This window comes from Chlamydotis macqueenii, chromosome Z, assembly GCF_036417535.1.
Source record: "Chlamydotis macqueenii isolate bChlMac1 chromosome Z, bChlMac1.mat, whole genome shotgun sequence".
Classification (NCBI taxonomy): domain Eukaryota; kingdom Metazoa; phylum Chordata; class Aves; order Otidiformes; family Otididae; genus Chlamydotis; species Chlamydotis macqueenii.
Genome location: NC_141593.1, coordinates 21,837,490 through 21,853,154, shown reverse-complemented (window position 1 = coordinate 21,853,154; position 15,665 = coordinate 21,837,490). Strand labels below are relative to the sequence as shown.

Here is a 15,665-nt window from a genome sequence, read left to right as displayed (position 1 = left end):
CTCTATATATGGCAGTAACGAGCCATTGCTGGGCTACAGTGTCCAGTTCTGGTGCCTGTGCATGAAAAGGGTTGCTGACTAATTGGAAAGGGTTCAGAAAAAAACTGCAGAAGTATGTAGACATCTGGAAACTGGGTTGTGCAGAGTGATGTAAACCAAGGAGATTGAGCTGCTTATCGGGAAGCATCAAGAGGTGCTTGTATCAGACTACAGCTATCCATGTGAGGAGAAGAAAGCAGCTCGTTAGCAGGCAGGGGTGAAACAAGATTCAGTGATGGGAATTCGAAACTGGACATTCTCAGATTAGAAATAAGGCACATTATTTAGTGTTCTAATGTAGCTGGAGAGTATGGGATTGATGATGTCCCTTCAAAAGTTGTAAAAGTCTAAAAGCTGTAATTAAATATTAGCTAGGAAATAAAAGTTTTACATGAAAGGCTAGGTCACAGATTTTGTTAACATGCTTTAAGGCCTTGCCACATATGAATGGCATCACTAAATCCTTATGCTCCCAAGGAAAAAATACAACTAAAGTCAAGCTATGCTTGCCAGGTATCTTTCATTCCCTCTACAAAGCTGTTTAAATCCTGTGTGCTGTCTTGAAAGATAATTAAAAAGTAGGTATTGGAATGATCAAATTAAACTCATTGACACTGTAATAATTAGATATGTTTCAAATTGTCAAAGAAGTTTCCTAATATTTGCTGTGATGTTAGCAAACAGGATTTGCGCGATGTTTGATTTTTCTTGAGATGATATGCTACAGCTCTTTAAACTTTGCAAATAATCCACTGGTTGCAGGGGTGTCATCTGTCTGAATGAATGTTGGAAATCATTCCCAGGATTTTGGAAAGGCAAATGTATCTGGTGCATGTGTAAGTGACTCTGTGTACTTTTGGAAATTGGTTTTTAAACAGCCTTCCCTTCTTATGTAGTCTATTTCTCCATTGTCTGCCTCAGCGGAGTTTGCTCTGAGCGCAGGTGTGCTGTGAGTGCTTAAGAGGACTGATTAGTACCAGCTGACACAACACATGGTGTGGTATCCCATGATACTGGGCTGTTGGTTGACTGCATAGATCTTCCATTTAATCCGTGGTTGAAGCTAGAGATGCTTTTTAGTATTACTGCCATAGTGTTTTAAATGAAAAGAGGGGGAAAAAAAAGGCAAGTAATGTGTTATTTGCTCAATCCCATGATCTGCAAAATGAAAAAAAATTTTTCTACTACATCAAGTTGTAGTTGATACATACAGCACATTTTTCACAACAAATATTTGCAAAATTATAATGTATATGATGAATAGCTTCAGATACTGAAATTTGGTTCTAGAATGTGCAGCATTCCCATTTAAGTGAATGAGAATTCTGCCTGCATACGCAGAACCCAGACCCAAGTAATAACAAAATACATGCTGTGGAAAGATCAGATAACTGTACTCTGGATTCTTTCCCAGGTTCTTCCTTTGTCTACCAGTGCATTAGGTCTAGTTATTCACTGCTGAAATCAATGAGTGCATAGCGTTGATTATAGCTGGAACAAGTCTGAACACAGTATTTGAGCAATAAGAAACCTTAATTTTATGAATCCTTACGCCTATTTAACATAAAGTAAATATATGCATCTTAAGCTGTATGGATCTGCTGTTCAAGGTTATTGGTAATTCCTGTTTTGCATAAGATTGTGGCCTTGGACCATAAAAGTAATAATAGTTTAATACTATTTCAAAATGTTACATTGTGATGGCTTAGTGTTTTGCAGTATAGATCTGTTTTAGTAGAAAGAATTTGCCTTGACTAATTTTCTTTTGTTTTTCAGGAAAAGAAATGGAGCAAGTTCAGTAACTATCCAGTCTAACGTCTTACTGATATCTTAAGGAATCTTACAAATACTTACTTTGAATTGAGAAAATGACTGCAGATATAGAAGAAAGTACAGGTTGTTGGAAAAGAATACCTGTCAAAAAGTGGAATGTCCAATAGTGAATTTGGAAGTAGTATAAAATAAATACACCTGTTATGGTGCAATTCTGGAGTGGAATTAACTCTATAGCACACAGGTAGCTGTCCAAGAAGGAAAAAAAAAAAGAGCTTTTTGTTTTTCTAAATTATGGAAATTTTTTGGAAGACGTGGACATGGATTTTGAGCCTACTCGTAGTTTCATCGGAATTTCACAGTGACAACAGGCTTTCGTATAGTTCTCAAGGTAGGGGTCTGACCTCTGTAGCCAACAAGAAGCATCTATTTTTGCTTTACATTTGGGTAATATTTTCTAAACCACTTTTGTGTAATTAATGAGATTATATGGGCTCTGCTCTTAGTTTTATCATGACTCATTGTCATGGAAGTTTAAATACATCAAGTATGATTAAATTTCTTCTTTTAATTTATTTCTGTCTACTTTTAAATGTAGAAAATCATTGCAAATTAAATCTAGTAAAATGTTGTACTTGGTAATAGTTTAGAGGCTTACCATGACAACATTAACATGTTTTTTATATTAGGAAGTAAGGATCTAATCTTATTTTGATCCTTTAACATTTGTAGGTTTTTAATGAAATTAAGAACTGTTTACATGTTTTTACTGTGTAATACTTTTCATTACTACTGTTTTTATTCTTGCAGGTGGATCTAATTGCTTTTGTCTTTGAATGGTATCACTGGGCAGAATGTGTCCTTCTTGGGTTACAGTTTAGCCCCAAATATTTACATATTTTTTTGTGAATAGGAAAAGATATGTAGTTAAAAACTTTTGTATTTCCAATCACATTAAATTAATAGGAAACTGAACACATTTTCTTGACTTAAAGAGAAAGAAAAGAATGTTTTGTTTTATTTAGTAAAATGCTACATCTTGCATTTACTTGAAAATTACTTTTACTCATAAGGGTGATGAGATTTAGCCAAGTATGGTTTATGTTTATACTACTACTTGTTGTTTCCTGTTATATTTTCTTCTTTTCTATGCCCACTCCCTGGATTGTCTTACCTTGTGATTACAAAGAGGAATTCCTGTCTTACCTTGAACACTACCAACTAACAATCCCAATAAGGGTTGATCAAAATGGAGCCTTCCTCAGCTTTACTGTGAAAAATGCTAAACCCTCAAGAAGGAGGAGGAGCACAGACCCTTATGACCAAGAACTGGCAGCATCTAAATTATTTTTTAAACTTTCTGCCTATGGCAAGCACTTTCATTTAAACCTGACTCTCAACACAGATTTGGTGTCCAGACATTTTACAGTAGAATACTGGGGGAAAGATGGACCACAATGGAAGCACGATTTTTTAGACCACTGTCATTACACAGGATATTTGCAAGACCAACACAGTACAACTAAAGTGGCCTTAAGCAACTGCAATGGTCTGGTAAGTGCACGTTACGTGTTTTAGTATAATAGTGTGCTTGTCCCTTTTAAATTACAGAAGGACAACTTAATTGGCGTATCTTTCAGTTTTTTGAGTCCCTGTGGGAAGCAAGCAGACAGGAAGGTGCAGAAAACCCCTCAAACCTGATGTGTGGGTTCTGGGGAAAAGTAGTCATCAGTTTTTCAAGCTTAATTGTAAGTACTGAGACCCAATTCTGTGGTCCTTTAGCAGGCAGCATTTTCAGTCCTTACAGTGTCTGCACTAAGGCTGCCAGATTAGATCTGTGCTGAGATCCTTACAGATTACAAAAATGTTGCAAGCTCAAGGGATGAGGAGGAGGAAACAGTGGATCCTTTAAGGTGCTGAATCTCTCCAGAGAGACGCTGATTGAACTGAACACTGTCTTGTCTTTGAGAATTTGGGTTTAGAAACCCTGAGTAAATAACAGAGAAGAAGAATTACTTGGTGTAGACTTCATCAATGCTTTAAGTTCAAAGAGCAAAGAGGAAAGTTGTAGATCCTTTGCATGTACCAGTATCAGAAAGTAATTATTTACCTTTTTTTAGAAATACTTTGTTTACAAATTGTAAACAGTTGCATCTAAAAGTAGGATTAGAAATTCTCATCTTTTTTATTCTCATCTCTTCTTTTACTGTTGGTCCCTTGATCTCACGATAGTACTGCTTCCATGGGGGAAAAAACTTCTTTTATTCCCAACAGAAACCAGAAGATGGAAACAAACAAACAAACAAAAATTAAAAACCAGCCTATTGAGAAAGAAAATACTGCGTCACTAGGAAATACTAAATCAAAAGCCAGTAATTTATCTGGGAAAAATATATGTATATATTACGGTTATTAATTCTTTTTTTAATTCTAGTAGAACAATGTTCAATCTTCCTGTAAGGAATAGACAGCTCTAACTAAATTGCTAAGGGAGGAAAAAAAAAACCCCACCACATTTGTTAGACTAATTCCTATTTATCCTTGGAAGTGCTATTGTATAACGCATTTTTGGGATGTTATTTATGAACAAAAGCTAGCTGCTTCGGACTTAGATAGGTTGCATTACACCCAGGTGCTTCTGATATCCCTGATACAGTCTAGGTTAACATTTTGGAGTACTCCTGAGGAAAAATAGTTTAACGGGGATTTCCAGGGCTAGGTGAACAGTTTCAAAGAAATGCTGGTAAAATGGTGTTGCATTGGGTGTGGTATCACGGTTTGGTTAATGTAGACTTGTAGTGAATAGATCTGAATTTAGTACAATTTTCACTTTGGTTTTGCAGTTCCTGTGTAATAACTTTTTTTTTTGTCATGGTTATTTAAACTCTTAAACTAATATACTCAATCATTTTGCTTTTGAGTTTTCAGCTAAAAATACTATGGAGACGAAATCCTCGCTTTCAGGACTCCCGTCTTTGAAAGAGGTTGTGTGCCTCTGTATCTCCAGAGTTTCTGCCAGCTGAGGCAGCCTGGCTGGCCCCCTTGGAGCCTGCAGTCAGTGCCATGGTGCTCCCATTTCAGTTCCTCTCTGACCTTGGCCACCTAGTGAGCTGAGAGTGCCTCCTCTTGCTTTAGCTGACTCTTTGTTTCCTTCCATGTTAGGAAAACAAGAGTGGGATCAAGCCAGAGAAGGTCCGTGTTTCCCTTTCACCTTTGCCCATCTCTTGCTCCTCATGACACTTCTTTTCTTCAAAGAATTTAACATTATGGATGGTGATCCTCTCAGTATCATTCTTTACCATTTGGAAACTCCTCTTGTCATCCAGTGTTTGCAGGGCCTTCCAGAGCACTGAGTATAGGAGTTACCACTCCGTTCAGATACATCCATCACAGAGTTATTTTTAAGTGATGATGATTCCTACTGATGAATATTTTTTTTTATACAGCTACTGGTTAGAACATGTTTAATAAAGCAATTGGCAGTGAATATTGAAGACAATATAACTTGTTTTAGAACTAGTGATAGTTCAGAGTATGTTGTGCTTAAAGGCATTTGTTGTATTTTCCAGTCTGACTGTTGGTTTGTAAGAGGCTGCTAGTCACTTTCTTCAGAGTCCTTGATTAATGTCTGTCTTGAAGTCTGCCATTTTAGGTTTAACTCTAAAACAAGTAGTAATCTTTTAGCAATGAGTGTTGCTCACAAGCAAAATATAAGCACTTCATTTATTCCAGTTGTCCTGTTAGGCTTCAGGAGCCAAATGCTTCTGACAAATGAGTCAAATTTCTTCCTCTTAGTGAATGTTTTGAGTTATTCTGTTTAGTTACTCAGAGTGGTCAGGTGAGACTATGATCTAATTAACTTAAGTTGTATGACTTTGAAGAACACGTGTAGTATCTGAGTGCTGGTGCAAGGAAGGCTTCCTCTCAGTTTCGTTATAATAAAAGTGAAGAGCAGTCAGTTCATTTCCCTGTCACTGTTTCCTGTTTCAGCCTCTCCCTCTGTATTGCTCATTACCAAGTGCCCCAGAATTAGAGGCTGCTACTTACTGAAGTTTCATTCTGGTAGTTTTCATCTGCTGGGCCTTGATTATGCTATAAATTGTCTGAAGTTATGAGGAAAGCTCTGTAATCCAGTGGGCAGTCATGTGAGGAAATTGAAGGTCTTGTCCGGCAGACTTGCTGGCTTCCAAACTCATATTTACTTTAGTGGATATTACATTTGTGGATGGATTGCAGGTTTGGCCTTCTTGTGAATGAGTGGCATTTTGGGCCTTTTCGATGTTGGGTGCAAGGCAACAAGGCTGAGGCATTGCATAAGCTGAATGTCGTACTGAAGGTAAAAAGAGAAGAAATGGTGGTAGACTGGCTGAATAGAGAAGAACTTCACCTCAAGGGAGAGAAGTTTGTCTAATTATGAAGCGAGCATATCTTAAAGAAGAAAAGTGTTGGAGCTTGTAGTAGTGGAATTGAGCAGAAACCAAATTTTTCGTATTCTGACCCACCTCTGTCTTCTGCCGGGTGTCAAAGCTCTCAACCGAGTTCTCAAGCAAGTTATCTACAGTAGCAGATTTCCTCGTTTTAAGCTGAAAATCCCAGTAGTGGGAAGTACTTCAAAATATGTAGAAAGTGATTATTATTAGGAAAGTGAATGAGAGGTTAAACCCCATTTTGTGGCTACTGTGCTTCCAAGGAGATGTTTAATGTGAAACTTCAAGTATTTTCATGACATACAAAGTTCCGTGCTCTGAGTAATGTTTGTGCTGGGTAGCACAGATGTCTCCATCCAAACAGAAGTGATAAAGAAAGCACAAGATGTAGGCTGTGGCTAAAACCATGACCTTGCTTGGTTAAGGAAGGAATTATTTTGCTGGAAGACTTCATGTTTATTTCATGTATTCCTAAATTCATATATGCATAAATGATTCATATTCTTCTTAAATTATCTCATTTGAAAGCTGATTCCAGCATAAAGAATGTGTCTACTCTTACAGAGTATAAATTGCATATAGTATGGTATTTTTGAATTGTGTGTAAAAGAATGTCTGCTTTGTAAAATAATTTGTAAAGATCAGAAATCATATTGAAAAGGATTTAGTGTTCTAGATCAGTGTCTTTGGAGTTGTCTTTGGTACTGCTATGTATTTGCAGTATGGACTTAATATTCAGAAAATTACATATAAACTGCTCCTGTCCTAGTTTTAAGATGTCTTGTTAGATTCTATGATGTACTGTCTTAGGCCAGACAACTATTTTTTTTCATCTTTAAGAACACTGTAAGCTAATGCAATCTTTTTCCTCAGTTATAAAACCACAGTGTAGTGTATAGCCATCTGTAGACATACTAAACAACACTGACACTTTTTCAGAAGTTTTCATTACTACTGCTTTATATTAAAAATAGGTAAAGCATAAAGTCTAGAAACGTTCAAGGCAGGGAGAAATTGTAAAACAGTAGTACTGCGTGGAAAAGGTGTACACTTACTTGTCCTCCATAATTCAGTTTGCTTCTGCCATTGATGGCCATCTCCCATCTGAAGGAGGTTAAGGCCCCAGCTGGACAGCCTGACAGAAAAAGATTCCTTTTCACAAATTCAGGGGAACTCCATGTGGATTCACAGATTTGTCTGAGCATGACAGACTGCTGGATCCAGACTTTATGTATGTTAGCAGGAGTTGGCAGTCTGTAGTGGGATTGGATAACACAGGATGTCTAACAATCTGTTTTAGATAATAATCTTGGGAATGTTGTAGTAACCTACTTGGGGCATTCTGCTTGTTTGTTAAATTCATGGTATTTTGTCTAAACCTTTTGCTGGTCATTCTTATGTCTTAGTGATATTTCTTATGCTTGGGAGCAGAAGTTTAATTTACAAACTATTCAAATACAATAGCAAACAAAAAAAAATTAAAATTTGTTCTTTTTAATACTTTACAAGGACATTATGTCAGTCTATTTTTTGAACTGTTTTGCTCTAGTAGTAGATTATAAGCTGAAAAAGGAGTTTAGAATGTTGGTTTGGATAGAATAGCATACTTCCCACTATTTATTAATCAGACATTGCTGAATGCATATGCAATGGAAATATCTCTAGCCACATGAATTTTCTAAACTCATAATTAGAATAAGTGCTGGTTGTCACTGGTATGGGTGCTTTTTATGTACAGAATTCAGAGTGCTTCTTAAAAATCAGTCACTGCCGTTCAACAAGACCACTTGCATCAGTTTAATATTGGAAGAACAATTATGTTTGCAAGCAAAATCAATGTTAGGGTTAAAATGTATGTATGCTGAGATTAGTGAAGGGCATATGCAGGGGAAGTGCATTTCCAGTGTTTGCGAAATCATTTGGCTCGCTGCAGCAACTGACATCATACATGTTCTTACTACCTGGTAGTAGGTGTAAGTTAAAACTTATTTGCAGTTCCTTAACAAAATGTTATTAAAATCTGTCTTTTCTTAAACCACCGTAGTGTTCGGGCAGATGAGGTCAGGTGTCAACTAGAGATAGGAAAAACTAGTGATATTGTCCTAGCCTTTTTCAGTGTTGGTATTTGAAGGAAATGTGTTTGTAGTTTGCAGACATTCATAATAGTTTTTAGTGTATTTGCTCCTGCAAATAACGCAATTTGTATAGATAATTAATGCTGTGATCAAGTGTTGTTTATGGCATCTGAATTGACTCACTACCACTGAGGTCATCTCCCTGCTTAAAACTATCAGATTCAGTATCTGATATAAATGTCTTTTTCATGCTTAGACTTGTTAACCTGGCTGGACTTGAGTACAGATGGGAAGGATGTATGCTCTGGAGTAATCAGATTTAGGTTAGCACCTGCTCTGTTGCAAAGACAGAGCCACGGGTTGAATGGTACCTCTCTCTCCTCAGGCTTGGCATGAAGCAGACAGCCTGATGCTATGTGCCATCAGGATGTCAGAGAACCACTCTGCAGGGCAATTCTCCTGTGACAACGTAATGTCAGGCCGGATAATGGCTTAGGGTTCACTTGAACCCGGATGTCTGACATCCAGACTGGATGCAGTCCAGGCTGTCAAGGTTCTTTCTGGCACTTCTGGCAAAGCCAGTTACAATTAGGTTTGTATTTTCAATGCTTTTTAAGCGGCAGTGTACCAGTAGATGATTTATTTTTTAGTAGAATCTTAGACGCATTGTGAGAGGAATTTGATACTGGTATCTTCCAGGTGAACATAGATCCTGATGTTACCTTCTTGAGTAAATAATTGAGTTCATAATGAAAAATAGCACTGAAGAGGAATGCTTACTGTTACAGTCAATGTATAAGGAATGCATAATTGAAAGCTGCATTGTGTTCATACATATATTTTTAAAATGTGTAATAGGATTATGTTTAGAAAACACAGTTCTTTCTGATGTACTATACAGGATTTTTTTATTTTGTAAGTTTTATGTTGTTACTGAAATGCCATTATTCTAGGAGTGAAGAACAGCAGACGTTTGATGTGCAAAACAGCAGCAGGACGAGAGCTTTGACCAAGACTACAATGGCAAGCCCTGGTCTTAGAAACAGCTTTAGGATATTTAGACCAGATATGGAACAAGTGGTCTTGGGGCTGATCATAGAGGTGTCATCAGAGGAAAAAAATGACCCCTTTAAAAAAAGGCTCATGCATAGTATTTGCTTTACAGATCAAAGATGTGTTAGGAATTTGTCATTATCAAATCGGGATAAGAATGCAAAAGTTCCTGCTTCCAGTCCTCTGCCTGATGAGTAGTTCTTTTCCTGGTGTAGGAAGTTTGTACGTTCAGAATTTTCTAGATATGGATACCAGAATTTTTTATTTAGCAAATACAGGTGTAGGAGTCTGTCAGGGCATGCTCCCCAATATTTCTGTATCTGAAAGGATCCCAAAACTGGATTTTCTGCTAAAGTTCAGTTTCAGTTGCTGAAAGTTCAGGAAATTGCATAGTTGGCCTGAAATCTCCCCTTTCTTCCATAAACCACTTCCTGTTTGGAAGAAGCTGAGTTCACAAATGTGAACATTACGAGTAGAATATCTACTATTCTGCTCTGGAGCATGAGGGAAAAAAAAGTTCATTTGTGTTGTGGTTTTGTTTAGTGAGGGGAGCCTAAGGTGGTAGCTTCTGTAGGAAACGGCTAGAAGTTGCTTCCCTTTGTTCAGTGGGCTCAGCCGGGCCTAGGGCAGAGCTGCTGCTGGCCAAGGCCAAGCCAATTGGTAGCAGAATGTTCTGTGATAATGCCTCTGCGAGAACATATTTAAGAAGGGGAAAACAGGAAAAAAAAAAAAAAAAAAAGAGAAGAGAAGATGTGAGGAAGCTGAGCAGGGTCAGAGGCGGCAGAGGGAGAGGCACAGGCCTCATGGGCCTTGCAGGCCTCACCCGCTGGCCTCTCACCTGGCAGCTGACTGGGCCCAGCCCGGCTGCAAGAAGTGGAGAGGAGATGAGATGTGAATGAGATGTGAAAAGATCCTGAGAGGTGTCTGCCTGCCTGTTGTGAAGAAGTTTTCTTGTGAGAGGAACAGCTGCAGACGCCAAGGTCAGTGAAGATGGAGGGGGAGGAGTAATGTGGCTCCTGGCCAAGATTCCCCTGCAGCCTGCACAGTGATGACTGTGGTGGAGCAGGTTGTCCCCCTGCAGCCCATGGAGGTCCATGGAGGAGCAGAGATACACCTGCAGCCTGTGGAGGACCCCATGCAGAGGCAGGTGGATGCCTGAAGGAGGCTGTGGTCCGTGGAGGGCCCACTGGGGCCGCTGTTCCTGAGGGACTGTACCCTGTGGAAGAGATGACCCACGCCAGAGCAGTTTCATGAAGGACTGTGGCCCGTGGGAGGAAACCCACAATGGAGCAGGGGAGGAATGTGAGGAGTTCTTCCCCTGAGGATGAAGCAGTGGCCTAAAGCTACATGTGATGAACTGACTGTAACCCTCATTCCCTCTTCCCCCCTGTGCTGCTCGGGGTGGAAGGTGGCAGAGATAATGTTAAGCCTGGGAAGAGGGAGGGTTGGGGGGAGGTTATCTTGTTCTCTGTCTCATTATCCTGCTGTTTGTAGTAATACATGAATAGTCTTCCCCAAGTTGAGTCTGTTTTGCCCGTAACGGTAACTTTAAGGATTTCTCCCTGTTCTTATCTCAGACCTTGAGGTGTTTTTCTTATATTGTCTCTCCCTATTCTGTTGGAGGGTGGGGGGCGTGAAAGAGAGACTGCGTAGTCTGCTCCCAATTGGGGCTGAACTACAACAGTTTGTTATGGAGAAAGAGGTCTAGTGCACAGTCTGCAGCATCTTGAATTTGCCAGATTTGTGGCCAGACCTTTTAAGGTATAAATGCTTTGTAAATAGTGTATCCGAAGTTAATATTAGTAATTTGGTTTTAATAACTATCTCAGTTTTGGAGTTAAGCATCTGGATGTAAAATGCTGAATGGTTTCCTTGAATATACATTCTAAAGTTAATCCGTCATGCTAATTTTCTTTGATGCAACATGTGGCTTTAAGCATTTACTGGTATGGCATCATAGAGGGATATTGGCCTCACCACTTGAGCAGGGCCATTTTGGCTTAACATCACTTTTAATGGATATGAATCATGTAGTTTTGGAACATCTCTGTGAAGAGATTATTTTTCATATAAAGCAAGAGATATTCTCAGTATTAGCACATCTACCAAAAATGATGGAAAAGAACTCCAGAAATACGTAAATGATCTTTTTATTCTTTTCTCATTGTGTTGCTTAAAGTCACTTGCTCCTGCTAAAATCAGTGGAGGAGAGCTGGCTCATGCATTATTTTCTGTGTTGGCTTATAGTTGTGGATTTCTTCAAAGGTGGATGATATGCAAATGTTTTTTCAAGTTAAGCTTTTTATAGGAGTTTTGTATTGTCTTTTGCAAGTTTTTATTTTTTTTAATTTTCTTCCTTAAGCATGGAGTCATTGCTACAGAAGATGAAGAGTATTTTATTGAGCCTTTAAGGAATGTAACAGAAGATTCTAGTAACTTTAATTATGAGAACGGTCATCCTCATGTTATATACAAAAAGTCTGCCATGCACCAGCAGCATCTCTATGATCACAGTCACTGTGGAGTCTCAGGTAAGTGAATATGAGTGTCATTCCTTTTAAAAAATTATAACTCAAGGTGTATTTAAAAATCTTGCTTGGTTTGCATGTAAGAGACAGTGGAGAATGTAGCAATGGGAATCCTTTTGGGTGATGCGATGTGCCCTGTTGAAAAGTAGTTTTGCTTTTTTTTTCGGATTCAGATGGAGGGTATCGTGTCTTGAAAGAAACTAAGACATTGGGAGTAAGTCTTGTTTTATGCTTGTGTTGTATACAATGGTAGTAATGAGCATAGGCTTCCTCAAAATGTGCTATAAATGTGCTTCGTCCTCCAACTGGAAGGCGTCATTGAGTGACTAAGTGTTACAGCTCAATGTTTAGCAAGTGTTCTGTCTCATTTGAGGAAACTTGACATGCAATAAATATGTTAATACTATGATTAGTAATACATTTGGAACCGGAATCCACATCTTTCTCGTTTATGGTGTTTTGATACTGGCTTTTGGTTCAGTGGGTTAAAATTATTCCATAGTAGTCAACTATGTGATTTACATGTGCCTTATGGGAAGGATTGATTTAAAGGTATCTTCTTTGTAAAACAGTTTTAAATTCCATAGATAGACATTTCAGGCACTTTTTGACATGATTTTCAGTTGCTTAAATTGAAGCTGAAAACTAACTTCTTGAGGACAGCATGGAGTAAATCTGACAAGTTATTTTAGAGCACTAAAATAATGGGGTTTTTTACTTAATAGAAAAAAATGACAAGGTTAGAACATTTTTCTATCTCAGAAGTAGCTTGTTCTTAAAAGTTTAGTCCTGGACAGATGTATTCCATGAGATTCAGTGCACAGGGCAGGCAGACAAATACTGATCTTAAACTAAAATAATGTCACTGTTTGTTGATGTAACTCATCTCAGCTTCTTTTGGAACATGTAACTTTTACTGGCACCAGCTGACTAAACTTACAGTACAGATTGCCTACAAAGGCCCAGGCTTGGGAGACAGTTTTTCCTGAGTGTTTCAGTTAACTGTGTTTAGGGGATGTCAGAGTTAGAATGTATGTAATTTCTGTTTTAGTTTGGAAGCATTATTCCATCTATGTGCTTCTAATTGTGCAAAACAAGTGTCCTAACTATTACTGCCTGCTAACTGTAAAATAAGAGTACTAATATATGTTCATTTTGTAGGGAAAACTGTCACTTAAGCTTCTTGAAATAAGTGGAATGATTATGAAATGTAGCATGATGTGATTTTTGCCATTATTATATCCCTAGAAAAAGAAAGGATATTGACCTATGTCAGATGTTATCTTCTAGATTAATGCTTCCACTCCAAGTGAGATTGAAGCGGTGGCAGCTGGTTTGGTGAGGTTGCATTCAGTTGTTCTGGTGGTATCTGTCGTATGGATCATAGGTGGATCAGAGCTATGCATCTTGCATGCATTTTTTGTTAAACATGCAGTAATCTTTAGTATTTATTCCTTTGCATATTTGATGCTGCTTTTGTTCTTGGAAACTCCTGTGTGTTTCCTGAACTTTCATATCTGTCACATCCTGAAGTCCTTAATTACTAAAATATTAAAGCACTGCGTTTTACAAACCTGTGGCTACTATCATTCATCTCAGTTTCTCCTTTTCCTGTTGCTCCATATACTACTTTCACTCCATGAAAAATTTCTGAGAAGACTTGCCCTCCCCTAAAACTGCTAGGTTTTACTTTTCCAGATGATGTGCTATTTTAATATTTTCCTCATGGGTACCAAAGCCTTTTAAACTCGTTTTCTGAGCACTATTGCAGCTTTGTCCCAAAGTAACATGGCATCCAAAGCATCTGCAGAATATAAAAGAAGTGAAATCAAATATTAGTTTTCAGTTTCACGGCTTTGAGACCCTAGGACTAAAGCCAGGTTTAGTAATCTTTGGGGCATTTGGCTGGTTTTGGAAGTTTTGAGCAGTCCAATTTTGTGTTCTAAAATGCAATCGTAACAAACCTGTAGCTGCCTTTTGGCAGTATATAATTTATTTTGTCTGGAGACTGATTTTAGCTTTACCTTCAGAGCAGTTTTGCCAGTATAAAATGCTGGGAGTAATCTCCTTCTGTAGCTATGCTGCTATTCATGGTCTGAAGTAAGTTTCCCTTACAGTAAGGGAAGTTTCCCTTACTGTAATCTAGACCTAAATTTATTGTGTACCTGTTCTGTATTAGGGAAGTGGTCGGGTTTTTGAACTGTTAATAGAGACAAGGAGAGTGTTATTTCTGAACTTTCTGATGAAAATGGCAATAATTGATGGAAAGTCGGGTGGGGAATTTGGTGAAAGGATGATCAGAATTGATTGGAATGAGCAAGTGATGGACTGCTTCATAGCAGATAGAATTACGGTGGCTAATAAAAGAGAAGAATTGGAGAGGTGGGGAGTTTGAGATAAGAAAATGGAATAAATTTTCATAACTAAATTAGATTTTAAGCAGTTAGACATAAGAATGTTTAAAAAAATAGAAATTGTTAAATTGCTGTTTCATTTATGGATCATCATAGTTAACTGTTTTATTAAATATAGCTGAAATCATTAAGGCCTTGGTAAGAAGTTGACCACCATCAAGTTCCAGTTGCTTTAATGAAATTTGAGGCCACTGGGTTATCTTCTAAAATGCTGTGTTTGGATAGGATTGAGAAACAACAGAAGTTGACATATGAAAGCTACAGAGTGGCAGATTATTTAGGGATGGCTCTACTATATGCTGCCTTATGCAGTGGTTTTACTTGTCCGAGACTTTACAGTCGGTGTATTCTAAAATGGGAAAGTGCTTGTGTATACATGAAATGATGATGTTAAAAAAGCAACACATAATGCTTCACTTCAAAATATTCTCGTGATTGCATCTAACACAAGTTGCTTTCTATTGCGTTGTGAGATCTTTTTCTGTTTGTGTTTGTGTCCTCTCCTCTCTTTCCACATTTACACCCACCTAACATCTTCAGAGGACTGACTTGGGAAAACTTGGGTACTATCGTTGTGAACTCCATGTCTACACGTTTGGATTTATTTTCAGTTGCAATTTAAAACCTAACTGCCTACTTTTATAATAATTATATTGGGGCTGATTACAGTGGGTTTTTTTTTTCTTCCTTTTCCATTTTTACTTTTTTTTTTTACTTCCGATATCTATGTTCAATGTTGATGAAGTTTAATTTTTTCTTTTTTAATCTAGGAATATGGTGGAAAAATGACATAACTTGCCACAGAACTATTTTTGTTAAATATATTGCAAACTTTTATTGACATGTTTTAGCTTTTTAAAGAAAATGCAGTCAACATTATTCAGTGGTTTTAAAGTAAAACAGCATAAGCATTGATAGGTCCTGGAGTGTGAGCTTAAGTACTCAGGATTGTTTCCAGCTTTCCCATTACTTTGAGACCAGCTGAAGTCTAAGCTTCTCATCTGATAAGAAAAGGAGAAATGTTTGTTTTTGTGAAGTCTTCTGAGACCTTTGTTTGAAAGACACTATCAAGATGAGTCTAAAATAATATTTTTTTTTCTCTGAAAGTTTTCTGCATGAGCTCATCAGTTTTCAAATGTTTAGAAAAGATTTTCGTCTTTAAAAATTACAAATGAATGTGGAAGCAGTATTGCATTTCTAAAGTACTTCTCACCTTCTAAACATCAGAAACCCTCAAATATCACCATTTATTATTTGAAAATGAAGAGTGCAGTTTAACAAATTTTAGTACAGAAGCCTTCAGAGAAAATTCCAGACATTCCAAATCACTGCTTAAGTGACATGAAAATCTTTGAA

The 15,665-nt window shown here is 37.7% G+C and overlaps 1 protein-coding gene across 3 annotated transcripts in view; it reads left to right on the top strand.

Annotated features, from left to right (window-relative positions):
- Positions 1-2,106: 2,106 nt before the first annotated feature.
- ADAMTS6 (ADAM metallopeptidase with thrombospondin type 1 motif 6) overlaps positions 2,107-15,665 on the top strand; it is a 151,987-nt gene continuing 138,428 nt past the window's right edge. For 2 of the 3 annotated variants that reach the window (XM_086770429.1, XM_086770428.1), the window contains exons 1-3: positions 2,107-2,203; positions 3,002-3,366; positions 11,730-11,898. In XM_086770429.1, coding sequence (XP_086626555.1) covers positions 2,107-2,203; positions 3,002-3,366; positions 11,730-11,898 — 631 coding nt within the window. Of the gene's footprint in view, positions 2,204-2,889; positions 3,367-11,729; positions 11,899-15,665 lie in introns of those variants that run through there. The other variant, XM_086770426.1, reaches the window with a different exon arrangement.